Genomic DNA, 17,085 nt, shown 5'->3' with positions numbered 1-17,085 from the left:
TTTCACTTCAGTTATAGATGGAGTAAATTCTGAAAGATCACTTACATAATTTTTTCTCATTTTCCTCCTCAGGCTTTAAAAGAGAACTCAAGAACTTAGACGTAGCCTCTAAAGCTTATGAGTTCCACCCAGAATCACACCTACAAATAAAAAATCCTTTGATAAAAAGGTAATCATAGCTGTTTGGAAATACTAGAATCTTCTAAATTCACATATAATAGGAATTCTTTATCAGAAAGGCATTCTTAGCTAACCGACAGGCATACATACTTACCTGAAAGCCGTGGGTCTAGAGTGCTATGATGCATATTTTATTGGGGATCATTAAAAGGATGTAGACCTTAATGATGGGGGAGCGTACAGAGTTCCTTGTACAAAATATGATTGTTTGTTTTAATCCTCATGGCATTCTTTTGAGGTAGATGGTATTTTACAAAAGAAAAAATTTGGGGTTTAGGTTAAGTAATTTGCCCCAAGCCAATGGAGCCAAGATTTCAGTAGAGTTCTAATCTACTTGGCAGAGCCTCAACTCTTCATCTTTGTACTGTACTTGAATTTCATGCAAGTCACAGGAGAAAATAATTTAATCACATGAAGATAAATAATTTGTAATATGATACTATTTCTGTTCATCTTAGATATTATTAAGTAGTCTGATTATTTTTAATTAGTATCCTATCCTTATGGCATTATAAATAAAAGTACTTTTATTGCTATAAACATTGTAATGTTGGTTGGGAAGTGTTTTAGAGTATTGAATTATTTGCTAATAAAGTTTCCTTAAGTCTATTCTATTATTTATAACAATAAATGTAATTTCAGTAAGTTAAAACTTTTTGAGGGGGGGTCATACTACACAGTTTGTGGGATCTTAGTTCCTCAACCAGGGATTGAACCCCGGGCCCAGGCATGAAAGCACTGAGTCCTAATCACTGGCCCACCAGGGATTTCCTGGAAATTTGCTTTTTTTAAAAAATTACACTTCTAATTATTACAAATCTGATATTGGTAATGATGTTTCTGGTAAACATTTATGTATTCTAAGATAAAGGTTTTGGATTCAGAGTGTAAATTATTAATGGTTGTAATTGTTAATGGTTTCCTTTTCTGTTATGTTATACCAATAACATAAACACTATATTGGGAAGTTAAACAATGGGACAAGTGCTTTTCTTTTCCCTCCAGTTTTGCATATTTGTGTATGGTGTTTGAGCTTTGTTTTTATTTTTCAGGTCACATATACATGAAACCAATGGAAAGACATTCCCTTCATTCAATCCAGAAATACTCAAGGACCACACAGTCGGAGAGCATACCCACCAGTCAGATGAACAGAAACTTGAAAAATCAAGTGAACCCAAGTTTTCTGAGTGGCTTAATAAAGAAAAGTCTGAGAGAACAGGTTTGCTTTTTCACATTGACGATAACTCTGGTTCTGGAAAGAGAGGGAACAGTAATGAAGCAGTCTCACCATCTTCATCACAGTCTTCACACATGAGAACTGTGGGGTCAAAGCCAGAAACCGCTCCCCTCATCCAGCAGCAAAATATGATGGAACGATGTTACTATGAGAACTCTCTACCCAGGGAACCTCTGGTTCAGTCAACCTGTAGATATGACAGTTGTCAGATGCCAAAACTTGTTTGCCAGAATGCACCACCCCCTCTGCCACCAAAGAAATATGCTACGACCAGTGTGCCACAGTCAGAGAAAAATGATTCTACTCCTGATGTCAAAGTAGCAGAGACGTTTAAGACTAACTCTTCTAGTCTTCTGAAGCACAGTCCAATTACAGCCTCAGAGCCAGGCATAGACATGAGTCCGTATGTGAACAATGAAAGATTTAAGGATACATTTCAAGCAAAAGAGTATGTCGGCAACACATCAAACACCTCATCCAGCTCTTCAACTAAAGATTTTCAGGCAGACTCAGGTGTAGCTGTTGGTGCTTTCTGCCAGCCAGAAACAGACTCTAGTTCTACATGTCCAAATGAGACAGTTTCATTAACTACCTATTTTTCAGTTGATAACTGCATGACTGATACATATAGATTGAAATACCATCAGAGGCCCAAGCTTTGCTTTCCAGAGAGCAGTGGCTTTTGTAATGATAGTTCACTGTCTCAGAATGAAAGAGAGCTAGGACCTGTGTTACATAGTAGTTTTGGTTCAAACTGCCCTTCTGAGCAAAAACATAAACCTGGTATTCACTGTAATAGATAAATGATGACTCCGGTGGGCTTTTACTTCTCAGAGACCATTTAAGAATCAACTGATCAAACCTAGTGCTATATGAAATTAAAACCATGGCATTATTAGTCATTAATCACTTTAACTTTCTATACAGATCTTTTATCTTATGAAAATCAACTTATTGGGTATTTTGGAAATTCCCTCTGAATAGCCTTGGCATGCCTCAAAAAATATAAAATCAGGCTGTGTCCAGAAAATCATTTCTCACACGCTGCAGTTGAGTAAAAATGTAATTTGACCCTTTATTTTTTGACTGGTAGACCCATAAGTATTAAACTAAGCAGTACTCATATGTAGACTGGTTAACTGTGCTCACTGAAAGATAGCAGATGGCAGGTCGTTTGCATAGTCCAAGTAGTATTTGCTTTGTGAGGAAGCACTTTCTAATGGGTAGCCAAAAGAAGGCTTCACCCATTTGCTTTTGACTTCTGTGATAGTCTACTACATATGATTCCTTAAGTGTCTTAAAAAAAAAAAAATCAACCCATGAAATTGATAGCATTTCAGGAAAAAAGCCTTAATGGTAAAGCAATTTTTAATTAAATTCTCAAGGTCGGAAGAGACTTAATTTTGCTCCTAGAATTTTTACCTTCAGAATATCCTTTGTTGTATGTATTTATAAACATTACTACAGTCGTGTAAGCTAAAAATAATTAAAATACTTCACTTTAGTATATTTATTTGTTACTTTTTTTCTAGTTTTATATGAAATATGAAAGGTTTTTATTTTGGTTTGGTTTACTTTGGGCTGCTAGTGACCAGTGTTAGGGATTAACCTAAAGCCTTTTTTTAAGACTATCACTGTGACTGCCTAAATTTTCCATAGTACCTATTTGTAGATTGTCAGCCCATTTTAATGATATTCAGTCTAGAATTTGAAAATAATTCTGGGTTTCCAGATTAAATATTTGCTATTCATATAGGTTTAATTTTAATGAAATACATTGAGCATCCTTCCCTTTTTTCTGCTTAAACAATTTTCCCCACCTACTTTCACTGAGGCTTTCTTTAAAATAGTTTTCCATTTTATCATTACAAGTGGAAATAAGTACTTTAATTGCCTTATTTCATAGTTGTTAATTTTGTACTAAACTGGTAAACTAATTGTGGTTTAGAATAGCTTTATATTGCCCATGCTAGAGAACTGAGAATTTGCATAAATTTTATATATAAAACATAGTAATTCTGTAAATTAGTAAATTCAATATTTTGACCAGTTCCATAAATTGTTAAAGTATTCTAAAATGTTAATGATTAAAACTGAATAATTCTAGATAAGTAGAAAATAATTGCTTGTACAAGTCTAAGCTCACTCAGTTATCAGATCTTGATCAAATTTTGTCTTCCACCTAGAGAAGTTTCTAACTGTAACAGTAGGTGATTATTATTTTATATTCTCTTAATGTAGAAATACTTGAATATCAACTAAGTACAATTTTATCTTCTAAGAAAGCTTTTTTTAACATAGCTTTTAGTATGGAAGTTTTGTAAATATTGTAAAGTTTGTAAAATTGTACTTGAAATGTCAGTGTATTTAATTACTGCTTTTATAATATTGTAAAATACTAGAAAAATGAGCTTCAAGTATTTTTAATAATTTTCAAAAACTTTGTGTAGTTTATGTCCAGTTGAAAATGTATTATTTGAAACATTTAAACTGATTTCTGATACTTAACAACAATCTCATAGGTTTCTATGAAGTTTAACTCACAATGGAGTTGCAGACATCACCCAGAAATGTCTGATTCTGGGGCTTTCTAAAGTACTGCTGTCCAGTTAAAACCTCCTGCATTATACTGTAGTACTAACAAACTAGAAACCGACCGTTTGTTTTTGTTGACACAACACTCCAAATATAGACAGAATATGTATTTACTAATAATTATTCATGTGGAATTTTTATTTCTAGGGTGACTATTTATTTTTATACATGTTTTCTTGTGGTTATAAGATTATGATAACTTTCAAAATAACACAACCAACAGCTGTTATGTTCAAAATACTTCAGAGTATTTTCATGTGAAGTCAGTTTCTTCTGGTTCAAAATTTGGAGGGGGGTAAACTGATTTTTAATATGGGTGGACTTTTCTTTGCATTCATGACTGTTGATTCCTCTCTCATCCCTGTGAATTATGTATTTTATGGGAAACATAGGTCAATTTAAAGTTCAGGGGTGAACTTGGAATATCACTGATCAGAAAAATTGATCACAGGAGACTCTTAAGAGTTCAACTCTAGAGAGGTCTAAAGGAGAGTTCCCACAGGAGCTGATAAACTTTCTTTAAAGAGTCAGTCAATATAATAACCTAGGCCTTGTGCACCCTAAGACCTCTGTAACAGCCACTCAATTCTGCCAGGGTAGTGTGAAAACAGCCAGAATGTAACATTTACCTAACAATATGCTAATGACTAGGCTTGTCTCTGCTCCAGTAAAACTTTAGCAGCATTGAAGCATGGATTTCACATTATTTCCACTTAATGAAATAGTTTTTCTGTTTTTTTCTCAATCATTTTAAGATGTAAAAATCATTCTTAGCTCACAGGCGGAGGCAAATGGGCCAGATTTGGGTATTTTGGTGACCCTTTCCCTACAGCATAACATCTACCTACATTAAATGCCCTCACTAAATAATTTTGTAGCCTGAGTGTATCCCCATGCCATTTAGGGACTAAGGTATATGGAGCACTTTACATCCTAAAAATTTCATGTTAACAGACTTCTAAAGACTTCACCACAGTTACTCATTAGCCAATAGATTTCAAATGGTTAAAACAATCATTTCCACTTAATGAAACTGTGAAATTTACAAAGGAATTGATCAAACTAAAATCACTTTGATTTTATTCTTTTGATGTCTTTACTGTAGCAAGTTTGCCAAATTGTTCCTGGTGTCTCATTTACCCAGTTCAAAAGCTTACAAGTACACTATATTATCTGAGATGGCACAGTGGTAGGCATGATTTCATCTGTAGGACATTGAAATATTCAAGAGTTGTGGTAGTAGGCTGATTTTAGGCTCAGAAAGGTGGTATAGATTATAAATCTGTGTGTGTGACCTAGTACACAAGTAATTAGTTAAAATGAAAGCAAATCACACCTAATTTATCTGTGTAATAAACATTTACTGGACAAAATTTATTAGCAAGCAGCACAGAAACTATTCATACAGTCTGTTTGGTAACCTCAATGAAATCCCAGTTCTGTGTTTGTCTAGATGCTTCAAGCCTAAAATGTTCTCTTCAGGCAGATTTACCAGGTTCTCTGATGGCATAACTGTTAACCTCATAGTCGGCATTAGGCTAAAGTCCTCCAAAATCAATCCCAGATTTCACACTAACCTAAACCCATTCTAAAAAAGTAGAGGATGGTGAGTTTACCAGACCTACACCATTTCTAAGGGAACTGAAAAACATTTAGGCAATTCCAATATATAAAGTATCACCAATTTCAAGGAGAGCCCATTTCTAATATCTGTTATACATACAATAGGAATAGCTTCTGAAGGGCTTATAGTAGCTGCTTTGGGAGTGTGACCTTTTTCATTAAATACTAACTGATCACTCTTAGAAATAAAATTATTAACATATTTAGATAAAGAATGTAAACTGCATGAAGGCAAGGATTTTTGTTTTGTTCAGTGCTATACCTGGCCCATAGTAATTGCTCAAATATTTGCTCAATGAGTAAATATGGTGACTTTGCTTAAGTATTAAAAGTTATAGACATTGTAATAAATATGTTTTGGCCACAAGCATTCTTAATGCAAACCTAATAAAAATTAGGTTTGAAACACATAGTTGTGTTTCAATGAGTTCAAGAGCTTAAAAGTGAGGGGAAGCATCCAGGTAAAGATGACATGCCTTCTAGCCTTCCACCACTGGATAATATATACTTTCTCTAAAATTGTACCAACCTAGCAACCATAACAGAGGGCCACTTAAAAATTAAACTGGCATTTGCAGCAAATACATTGTGGGCCTGGACTTCCTTGTATAGCTTTTACTCCTTTTTTTCCCAAGTTCTTCCCTTGCTTTTGAATAATTTGTTTTTAAATATTTCACATTATTTTACTGTATTATTTGCATCATACTAAACTCTGGCCAGCTCTTAAAATGTTAAAGAGAAAAACATTAATGTATTTATTAATGACTATAATAAATCCCATGTAAAATACTTTTATATTCAGCCCCTGTAAAGTCATCAGACAATTTGAAAAAGAATTTTAAAACATGAATCAAAGTCAAGTTTTACAAACTTAGCTATGACTGGGTGAGATCATTATCCATTTAATACCCTTTCTCCCACCCCATCTCACCCACAGATAACAGTAGAATGTGTAAAATGAAATGAGGGTCCCTTCGAGTTTGATATCCTTCTGGTGCACAGCCCCGTCTTCTTTGTTGAAGGAGTCTGTAGTCATCTTCAGGAATCCACTCCAGTAGCCAGAATTCTTTAGGTATAGGGCAAACCATTCTGGAAAAACAAATATATGTCAACAATGTTTCCTTTCTCTTCCCCCTTTAAATACTTTATGTAAACTTCTGAAAATCTTTTTTGCATATAAAATAATGCTTTATTTTTATTGGAGTATAGTTAACATAAATTATACTAGTTCCATGTTACAACATAGTAATATCACATTATATACACTACAAATTCAACACCACAATAAGTATAGCAAATATCTTTCATCATACAAAGTATCTGAAATATTGACAGTATTCCTAATATTCTACATTATAACCTATGACTTATTTATTTTAAACTGGAATTTTGTACCTGAATCTTTTTGTCTTTGTCTTTTTCCCTGAACACTGTCACACAGTGATCACCGCTGTCTCTTGTGGCCACCACCAGTTTGTTCTCTGCATCTATGAGTCTGTTCCTGTTCAATTTGTTCATTTGTTTTGTTTTTTAAGATGTCACATATAAGTGCTGTTGTTGTTTAGTCGCTAATTTGTATCCCACTCTTTTGTGACTCCAGCCTGCCAGGCTCCTCTGTCCATGGGATTTCCCAGGCAAGAATACTGGAGTGGTTGCCATTTCCTTCTCCAGGGAACTTCTGAAAATCTCGATCATCTTAGTTGTTTGCCTATTCCTAAATGATTTACATATTGATAAGAGCAAAAAATACCCTCAAAAACTACCGCACAATTGCACTCATCTCACACACTAGCAAAGTAATGCTCAAAATTCTCCAAGCCAGGCTTCAACAGTATGTGAACCATGAACTTCCTGATGTTCCAACTGGTTTCAGAAAAGGCAGAGGAACCAGAGATCAAATTGCCAACATCCGCTGGATCATCGAAAAAGCAAGAGAGTTCCAGAAACACATCTATTTCTGCTTTATTGACTGTGCCAAAGCCTTTGACTGTGTGGATCCCAATATACTGTGGAAAATTCTGAAAGATGGGAATACCAGACCACCTGACCTGCCTCTTGAGAAATCTGTATGCAGGTCAGGAAGCAACAGTCAGAACTGGACATGAACAACAGACTGGTTCCAAATAGGAAAAGGAGTACGTCAAGGCTGTATATTGTCACCCTGCTCACTTAACTTCTCTGCAGAGTACATCATGAGAAACGCTGGGCTGGATGAAGCACAAGCCGGAATCAAGACTGCCAGGAGAAATATCAATCACCTCAGATATGCAGATGACACCACCCTTATGGCAGAAAGTGAAGAACTAAACAGCTTCTTGATGAAAGTGAAAGAGGAGAGTGAAAAAGTTGGCTTAAAACTCAACATTCAGAAAACGAAGATCATGGCATCTGGTCCCATCACTTCATGGCAACTTGATGGGGAAATAATGGAAACTGACAGACACTTATTTTGGGGGGCTCCAAAATCAATGCAGATGGTGACTGCAGCCATGAAATTAAAAGACGCTTGCTCCTTCAAAGAAAAGTTATGACCAACTTAGACAGCATATTAAAAAGCAGAGACATTACTTTGCCAACAAAGATGCATCTAGTCAAAGCTATGGTTTTTCCAGTAGTCATGTATGGATGTGAGAGTTGGACTATAAAGAACGCTGAGCGCCAAAGAATTGATGCATTTGAACTGTGGTGTTGGAGAAGACTCTTGAGAGTCCCTTGGACTACGAGGAGACCCAACCAGTCCATCCCAAAGGAAATCAGTCCTGAATATTCATTGGAAGGACTAATGCTGAAGGTGAAACTCCAATACTTTGGCCAACTGATGCAAAGAACTGACTCACTGGAAAAGATTCTGATGCTGGGAAAGATTGAAGGCAGGAGAAGGGGATGACAGAGGATGAGATGGTTGGATGGCATCCCCGACTCAATGGATATGAGTTTGAGTAAACTCTGGTAGTTGGTGATGGACAGGAAGGCCTGGCATGCTGCAGTCCATGGGGTCACAGAGTCAGACGTGACTGAGAGACTGAACTGAACTGATTCCTTGTTGCTGCTAAGTCACTTCAGTCGTGTCCGAGTCTGGGCGACCCCATAGATGGCAGCCCACCAGGGACCCCCATCCCTGGGATTCTCCAGGCAAGAACACTGGAGTGGGTTGCCATTTCCTTCTCCAATTCCTTGTTAAGTCTTCCATTTTCTACCCTGAGCTAAAAATTTAGATTAAAAAAAAAAAATCACTATATTTGAAGTAACACCAAAAATCAGGAGGAAAGATTTTCCTTTACAAGTGACTCAATGAAGGATTTTATAGAAATACTCATCTCCCATTTGTTCCATTGAACCCTCTGCCATACCATTCAAGAAATACAAGAATCACAGACAATGGAGCTTCAGGTACAGTGAGTTTATGCCCAGATCTTGGCAAACGTTAGGGACTAGGGGTGAGGAAAGAAGACAATTACCTTTCAGGGAGTGTAAATTCAATAACAAGATTGAGAAGAATAACTTAGAGTGAGTCAACAATTACCTCTGAAGTCCAAGAGAGCTGTTTAATAACTAAATGAGCTGCACTGCTTTCCTCCAGCCCAGGGCTTGTCTTCTGAATTTGTCCCTTATTATCTCAGTCCTGTGTCCCTCTTGTCTAAGTTCCCTTCCTTTACCCTCTGCCAAAACTGTCTTTTCAGAGTGAGTGGCAATGAAAATGGACAGCATGTATTTTCCAAGAGGTATCTAAGGAATTTTGTGACTTACCAATTGTTTTGGAGTTCGTGGATGTGTATTAAAAAAAAAAAAGTAAGTCAAAAACAGTCCCAAGCTTCTGGGAGGAGGACTGGATAAAGTTAACATTTTTTGAAATGGGAACACTTAATGGATAAGAAATTAGGAACTGAGTTTTGGACCTATTTTAGATACCCTGCTCATAGTCAAACTGTTGTATCGTAACATCAGCTTTGGGCTTCCCAGGTGGCTCAGGGTAGAGAATTTGCCTGCTAAGCAGGAGTTGCAGGTTCCATCCCTAGGTGGGGAAGATCCTCTGGAGAAGGAAATAGCAGCCCCCTCCAGTATTCTTGTCTGGAGAATCCCATTGACAGGGGAGCCTGACGGGCTACAGTCCATGGGGCTACAAAAGAGTCGGACACGACTTAGTGACTAAATAACAACAATAAGCTTTAGCTGAGTGCTTACTGCTGCAAAGCAATATGCAAACATATCGCTTTTAGATAAGTTAGCGATTTATCTAAAACACCAAACCCCTATGACCAGGTTACTATTGGTCCCTAGAAATGAAACTAGCTACAAAGCTCCAAAAAGTCAAATAACTTATCCAGTTTCTTCATGATAGTGCAGGAACTCAAAGCCAGCCGGTTTCATTTCAAAACAAAACAAGAAAAAATATGAAGTCAAGTTGCCTCCACACCTCTGAACACCCTCAACTGAGGTGCTAAGGAAGCCATTTTCAGTCTCATTCCAACTCCCCGACTTACCGGATCCTGCCACTTTCGGGACACAATTTCCTTTCCTCTTCCCACCCACCTTCCCAAACTGGGGAGTAGGTTCCTAAGCCTCTCACCCTTCAGTGTTACATTCAGAGTACTCACCATGGCAAAAAATACACGAAGAAAAACAATATCACGTCGAAGAGGATGAAGAGCCAGAGATCCAACCAATAGGAGTGTTTGGGAGACAGGGCGGCCCCGGACTGAGACCGCACTTCGTGGTTTTGCTGCTGCCTCTCGGCTTCACCGAAGCCTCGCCGCTCCCGGGGGCCGCTCCGACCACCTTCTGAGGCCGCGTCCACCTCCATTTCGCACCAGTAGCCGCGCCAGAATCCGAGCACCTGAAATGCCTCAGGTCCCGCACTTCCGCGTTCAGCTTGCGAAAAACGGACAGAGTCCAACCCCATGTACATGCGCGTTTCCGCGCCTGGGAAACGGCGCTCCGCCCGTCCCTCCCAGTGCGCAGGCGCCGTCCGCTGCATTCGTGACTGCGGGCAGGGAGCGCAGCTTCCGTCCGGAAGCGGAAGCAGAGAAGGCCACCCGCCCTGCAGCGCCCCGGATGGAAGCTGGTTTTTCAGGTTTCGCTAGGAGAGATAACTCGGTGGCTGGACCAGAAGTTACTCAGGTTCCATTCCTGACAGGTGATGGATTCCACCTTGGAACAGCCCGTGGTCACCTCTCCTTATCCTTGTATTGCTTTTGCGTCCTTATGCCAAGGTTTTAAAAGGGCCTCCTCTAATGGGGTTTGTACTGTTCCCAGCGTGTTACAGTGCTTCCCTTGTGGCTCAGACGGTAAAGCGTCTGCCTACACTGCGGGAGACCCGGGTTCGAGCCCTGGGTCAGGAAGATCCTCTGGAGAAGGAAATGGCAACCCACTCCAGTATTCTTGCCTGGAAAATCCCATGGACGGAGGAGCCCGGTAGGCTACAGTCCATGGGATCACAAAGAGTCGGACACGACTGAGCGACTTCACTACACTTCACTTCCTAGCATGTTGCACTTATTTAATTCTTGAAACGCCTATAATGAGGTTGACATCATAAGTATGAACGTGAGTTTCTAAGGGGGTCAGTGAGCAAAACGTGAGAATTTTGTATGTATTTCAAAGGAGTGAAGTTAAAAATAATACGGGGGGTTGGAAGTGTAATTCCCCTATGATATTAGAATGTTACCAGAAAGAAAACTGTTTATCATTGTAGACAAGGAAAAATTCTCTTCTACGCTCTTTGGTTCTCCGTTTGGACTTAAGAATTAAACTGATATAAGACAGGTTGACAAGAGAAAAGCACAGAAGTTTTTGTTTTCTCTTTCTTTTTTTAACGCGAACATGGAAATTTTCAGAGGAGAATCACAACCTGAAGAAGTGACCAGGGCAGAAAGCTTAGAAAGGAAAAAGTCAACGAGATTTCTGCTAGGAAAAAAGTGGCGAAATGACTAGGAGGATAAGGGTTAGTTTAACAAGGTTTGTTTGTATGGGGATTTCTTGGTCCAATTTTCCATCTCTGGTGATAAAAAAAAAATGTTCTTCCTGGTAGTATAGGGAGGGCATCTTTTACATGGGAATTTTCTCTCTTTCTGGAAGAACAAGGAAGGTCAGAGTGCCCTTCTTGTGTCAGGTTTTTCTCCATTGCCTTTAACTCAAAATATTCAGTATGCCAGAATGATGTACTCTGAACTCCTTCGTTCCCCTGTCTGAAATGCCTCTAGAAGTAAAATCTGAGTCAGTAACTGTGGAGAGAAGAATTGGGTTAGCAACTGTGTGGCAAGAGATCTGCAAAGGGTGAGAAGAACATAGAAAGAGAATGAATAAACAGAAAATAACGAACCTAAGCCCATTTCCCCATATTCCATGAAATCAGTCTCCCTTCCCTAGGAGTAGTTCAGTCCAATAGAATGGCAGAGCCTCGTTTTTATCTGATGGAACATGTTTATCTTGTCTTCAAAAAGTGTAGGAAGTCAGTGTTAGTTGCTCAGTCGTGTCTGACTCTTTGCGGTTCCCTGCCAGCCTCCTCTGTCCATAGGGATTCTCCAGGCAAGAATACTGGAGTGAGTTGCCATTCCCTTCTCCACAGGCAAAATGTATAGATTAGACACTGTTTGCCCCAAGTGATTTATATACAAGCAGCATTCTTCACCAGTGATGGCACAAGCTCCTCCTCCTTGAGCTGTCAGTATGTCCAGGGCAAGGCAATTTTCTAGTCCAACAGAGGCTATTAACTTTTGATCAAAAGGCTTCCAACATTTGCATAGTAATATTGAAATCCTGTTACTATGGAAAGACTGAGAACTGCCTATTCCAACTCATAAGCTCCAAAGGCTAGGAAAAGGGATCTTAGTACTGAAAAGAACTTAGAATTGTGATAAACAAACCAGTTTTCTATGAGATCTGGTCTGAGCTGTTTCTGTGACACTCCTTTTATGAAAGTACTGCTTTCATAAAAAGTAGTAGTGCTTTTATGAAAGTAGGGCTACCCTTGTGGCTCAGCTGGTAAAGAATCCAACTGCAATGCGGGAGACCTGGGTTCGATCCCTGGGTTGGGAAGATCCCCCGGAGAAGGGAAAGGCTACCCGCTCCAGTATTCTAGCCTAGAGAATTCTATGGACTGTATAGTCCATGGAGTCACAAAGAGTCAGACACAACTAAGGGACTTTTACTTTCACTTTTATGAACAAAGAAACCAGTTTATAATTGGGCTGGAATTTTAAGGTGACAGAGGGTATTGGGAATTCAAGTCCACATTGTTCTGCCCATCCAGATAGGAACTCTTATCTCCAAAGACCAGCATTGTTTCTGGATAAGGTCAGAATGGAACTTGTGACATATTAGTTGGGGTTTAGTGTGTCTTGTCACCTGTCATGTTGACATCTGTACATCTCCATCTTGTATATCTCTGTCAGTCTGTAGGAGCAGGACAGGTTTTGAAATTATGTGATATAGGAGGCCTACAATTAGGCCATAGTAGCTGTAAAGCTTGATTGTAACTTGGCCAACTTAGTCTGGATTTTTGGTCTGCCTATATGCAGTCTTTGATGGCTAATAATGTAAGCAACTGAGCTACCCTAGTTTACATAAGGTACTTAGGAGTTAGCTGTAACATCTGGTGATTTGGCCAGTGCCCCTGCATGAGTCAGTGCTGAGGCCATTTATGACCTTCACGAGAGGCTGGAGGATGCATCTTAGAATTGAACCACAAAGTTTGGTTGCAGTATTGCCTTAGACCTGGAAAGGTGAAGCTCTATGCCTGATTTCAGTGCAAAAGGAAAAATTCCCTTCTAATGTCTTTACTTGAGCAAAGGACAGTCCTTGATCTTCTGTAGCGGTTTTTCTGTGTCCAGTTATCTCACTGAAAGGAAAAGAGTGATATTGTTTTCTTGGTCATGAATGCTTACCTGTTACGCATCCATTTTCCTGAGTTGTCGCCAGCTGCTTGGATTGGCAAGAACAAAAATTAGTTCAGGTTCTTTTGCATAATCTAGTTGGAGACATAACCAGCGAACAGATTGATGACTTAATGTCACCAGGCTTTGGAAAACTGATATAAAGAGTTACCTGGTTTGTGCTTGACCTTTTGAGAGAGTCAGGGTTATTGAGAGGGAAGACAAAGTTTGAAGGAGAGCCCATAGTGGAAGGGATAAATAGATCGGAATCAGCGATCTCCTGTCACCTTTATAATCAATGGCTAAAGAAAGGGAAGTCTTTGTTAAAAGGAAGATTTCCCCACCCCCCACCCCGGGAATAGGAAGACCAAATGGGGGGAAAAAGTAGGTAGAAGGAAGTTTCTTCATCTGTGATCTTGAGAAAAGCTGCCTACTTGATGATTTTGTCTGCTTCTGGGACCTGGGAAATTGGCCCTGAAAATTCTTAGTTTAAGGTCACCTTAGAGGTGGTCTTCCAGTTGTCCTGGGAGTGCTGCCAATTTGGATCAGAGCCGGCAGGGCGCATGTGAATCCAAGAGGATGGCAGTGCAAATGGTTAGCAGTTTGTAAGGACTGACCCAGCACGATAACAATGCGTACTTTCTTCTAAAAAGCTTAATGTACATCCAGTCTTCTGGTCAAAGGGGATAGCAAGGCTTGCCAGTCAGTGGACGCCACACCCTTTTTTTACCTGTTGATAATCTCTACGTTTGCTGGTTAGTTCCTACAGAGCAAGTCATGGTATCAAGTTTCTTACCTAAGTTCCTAGAGTGTTCACTCAATCAGAAATAGAAGATTTAGAGATGCCATTAGGCAGAGGGCAACCAAATGCTGTTTCAAAAGGGTTAATTCACAACCTCTGTTTGGAGTATGCTGAATTTTTATAAGGGCCAGAGGTAGTGCCTCTGGCCATTAAGTCCAGTTTCTTGATAAACTTTTCCTAAAGTCCTTCTGATGTCTACATTTTTGTGTGCTGTTTGCCCCGAGGATTAGGGATGGTGCAGGGGTTAGAATTTTAATGAGTACCCCAAAGTTTTTACGAGCTTTGATTTGTAATTTGTTTGTGATGTGTTTCTACTATAAAATGAGCTCCTTGGTCTGACTCAGTCCATAGAGGAATACCAAAACGAGAAATAACCTAGGTACTAATTTCTTCACCACTGTGTCAGTGTTGGCTTGTCCAGTTGGGTAGCATTTAGTTCATCTGTTACCATGTACACGCTAAACCACTGGGAATAGCCTAAAGCTGGAAGAAAAACTATGGAGTCCATTTGGTGTCCTGCAAGGGACAGTGTGGTACAGGAGAGTATTTCTTTACCTGCAGTTTGGTGTCGAGGTTGCATGTCACTTGACTGGACACTGCTCACTCCAGGGCTGCTGCTGTTGCTGAGAAGTCCTGGGACTTCTAACACAAGCCAGCAGAAGGTAAGAATTCTGCCAGTCTCCCAGGTTTCTGCCTGTAGTATCCAGTCAAATGAGAATGGTAAGAGTGTCTCCTTGTCATTTTCTCTTTCTGAATTTCGATTAGCAAGAGAAAGCATTTCTGTGAACCATTTTGGGCATTATAGTGACTCTGGAGTCTTGTATTGAGTACTCTTGTTTTCTATTTCTAATGTCTGTAGAAAAAGAAAAGCTTAAAACACAATCTCTACACCCCAGCACCCTCAGAGGGTACATTTGTCCCTTTCTGAGGGACAGTACACCATCAAATGACAGGATCAACTGATTCTCAGTGGGACCCTAGATCCAACAATTAAACTTACAGTGGAGAATCAGACACTGGAATTCTTAATTGACACTGGTGCAACTTTACTATCCATTCAGAGGGTTTATCTCTGCCTGTCACCCCTGATTCTATCCAAGCTGTCGAATCCTCTGGGTAATCTGTTTCATTGCCCACATCTCAGGCAATGAGATGTTTTCATGCCCACCTCAGTATCCTTAGGACTTGCATTTCTTTTATTTCTTTTCCATCATTACTACTTTGCATGCCTGTCATAGTTTTCTTTGAGAGTTGTACAGTCATCAAAACTAATTGCTGTTTGTTGCAACTTCTTTATCTTCATCGTGGCCTTTTAGCTGCTCCCACTATTAATCTGGCTCCACTCCACTCAGCAAGCCTGGTACCCAGCAAACACCCTTTGCTTCAGCCAGATTGCTTTCATCTTATTCCTCATGGAGACCTTTTTCCTCTTGGCCTTTGGGCTTTGATGCATGTTGCTTTCATTAAACTGAAATGTTGCCCCACCTACCATAATCCTCCCCCTCCTTTTTCAGTCCAAATGTCAACTTTAAAAAGCTTTTCTCACTACAATTCATGTCATCTCTCCATTCTCAGTATTTTTAACACACCAGTGACAAAAAAATAACATTTAACTCATCTCCAACTGCTTTATATGCCATGCTTTCTTCAGTGACGTATTTGTCCCATGGTGTTTTGACTTTCTTCTGCATCAGTCACCCTCTACATTCTGTAACAGCTACCTGTTGATGAGGCTGTCTGTTGATCATTTTTCAAAATTTCTCTACCTCAGCTCAAAAAACATGGAATTTTTTTTACATATTGTTTGGTGCATTGGCCAGCTTTGTATCACAACTTTATGTAAATTATCTCCCCTATCAGAGTATTAAGTATTCTTTAGGAGGGAGACTGTACTTTTACCATCTTTGCAGCCTTGATAGTCCTTCAGACAATACCTTGAATGTGAAAGAAATTAAATGTTTATTCAGTTATATTTTGTCTTCTGCAACCACTGATAGAATCCTGGTCAAAAAATGTAATTGCATTCTCTCTCTTGTAACATAATAGTGTAATGATACCACTGAGATCTACCACCACTGGTTCACTGCTCTCGAATGGGGTACTTTCTCAGGTTTTTCTCAAGTACCAGTAATCGGTCCGTACTAACCCATTCCCTCATTTTGGATTTCATGTCTTTTATTTCGATGACTACTTCTTAAATGCCTACTTTGTGTCAGGCACTGTCTGAGAAGCCAGAGGAGATACAGATGCAGTAGTCATCCAGTTCATTAAAAGTACTGATTGAGGACATCTCGCAGACATGGGATATTCAGACATTCTTGTCCCAGAGCCTTGGGATTCTGCATCATGTCGGGGTGTTAGGAAGGCTAAGCAGGACTGACTGAATAAACTGCTTACCCTCTTCCCCCAATCTACTCGCACGTATACAGACTTCAACCTTCAGCACTCAGTTTCATTTTATTTTTCGTGTTTATTTTTGGGGGGGAGTATTTCATAAAAGATTTGATTTCAAAATAAAGACGGCATTTTGCTGCATTTTGAAGTTTAAAAGCAACTTCAATATGGCCAAGCTTCATTGGTAGGCATAGATGACAAAGATGTTGAAACCCACAGACTTGAAGTCTCATTATGCTATCCTATAGAGCAATCAACCTGTTTTTGTTTTATTGAAAGATACTGAAGGGATGGTTATGAAGGTGCAGATTGAAAGCTTAGTCAATACATGACGTGCCTTCTCTCATAAAAGTTATATAATAAGCTTCCAAGAGTAAATG

The 17,085-nt window shown here is 39.2% G+C and overlaps 2 protein-coding genes across 6 annotated transcripts in view; one reads left to right on the top strand and one right to left on the bottom strand.

The window, feature by feature from the left end:
• The window catches only part of USP53 (ubiquitin specific peptidase 53), a 38,511-nt gene extending 34,449 nt beyond the window's left edge, over positions 1 to 4,062 (top strand). For 3 of the 5 annotated variants that reach the window (XM_068975058.1, XM_068975057.1, XM_068975056.1), the window contains 2 exons: positions 73 to 169; positions 1,233 to 4,062. In XM_068975058.1, coding sequence (XP_068831159.1) covers positions 73 to 169; positions 1,233 to 2,223 — 1,088 coding nt within the window. In that variant the 3' untranslated portion in view covers positions 2,224 to 4,062. The remainder of the gene's footprint in view (positions 1 to 72; positions 170 to 1,232) is intronic. The other 2 variants (XM_068975059.1, XM_068975060.1) reach the window with 1 other exon arrangement.
• A 1,148-nt stretch (positions 4,063 to 5,210) lies between these two features.
• Positions 5,211 to 16,601, bottom strand: C7H4orf3 (chromosome 7 C4orf3 homolog). Its single transcript, XM_068975555.1, is given in 5 exon segments — positions 5,211 to 6,727; positions 10,234 to 10,471; positions 10,474 to 10,697; positions 15,937 to 16,048; positions 16,556 to 16,601. Coding segments are annotated over 5 exon segments (621 nt in total). The 3' UTR covers positions 5,211 to 6,726.
• Between the last annotated feature and the right edge of the window lie 484 nt (positions 16,602 to 17,085).

The sequence above is a fragment of the Capricornis sumatraensis genome, chromosome 7, assembly GCF_032405125.1.
Source record: "Capricornis sumatraensis isolate serow.1 chromosome 7, serow.2, whole genome shotgun sequence".
In the NCBI taxonomy this organism is placed as follows: domain Eukaryota; kingdom Metazoa; phylum Chordata; class Mammalia; order Artiodactyla; family Bovidae; genus Capricornis; species Capricornis sumatraensis.
Note: the sequence above shows the minus strand (reverse complement) of the source record. Positions and strands in the feature narration are given on the sequence as shown.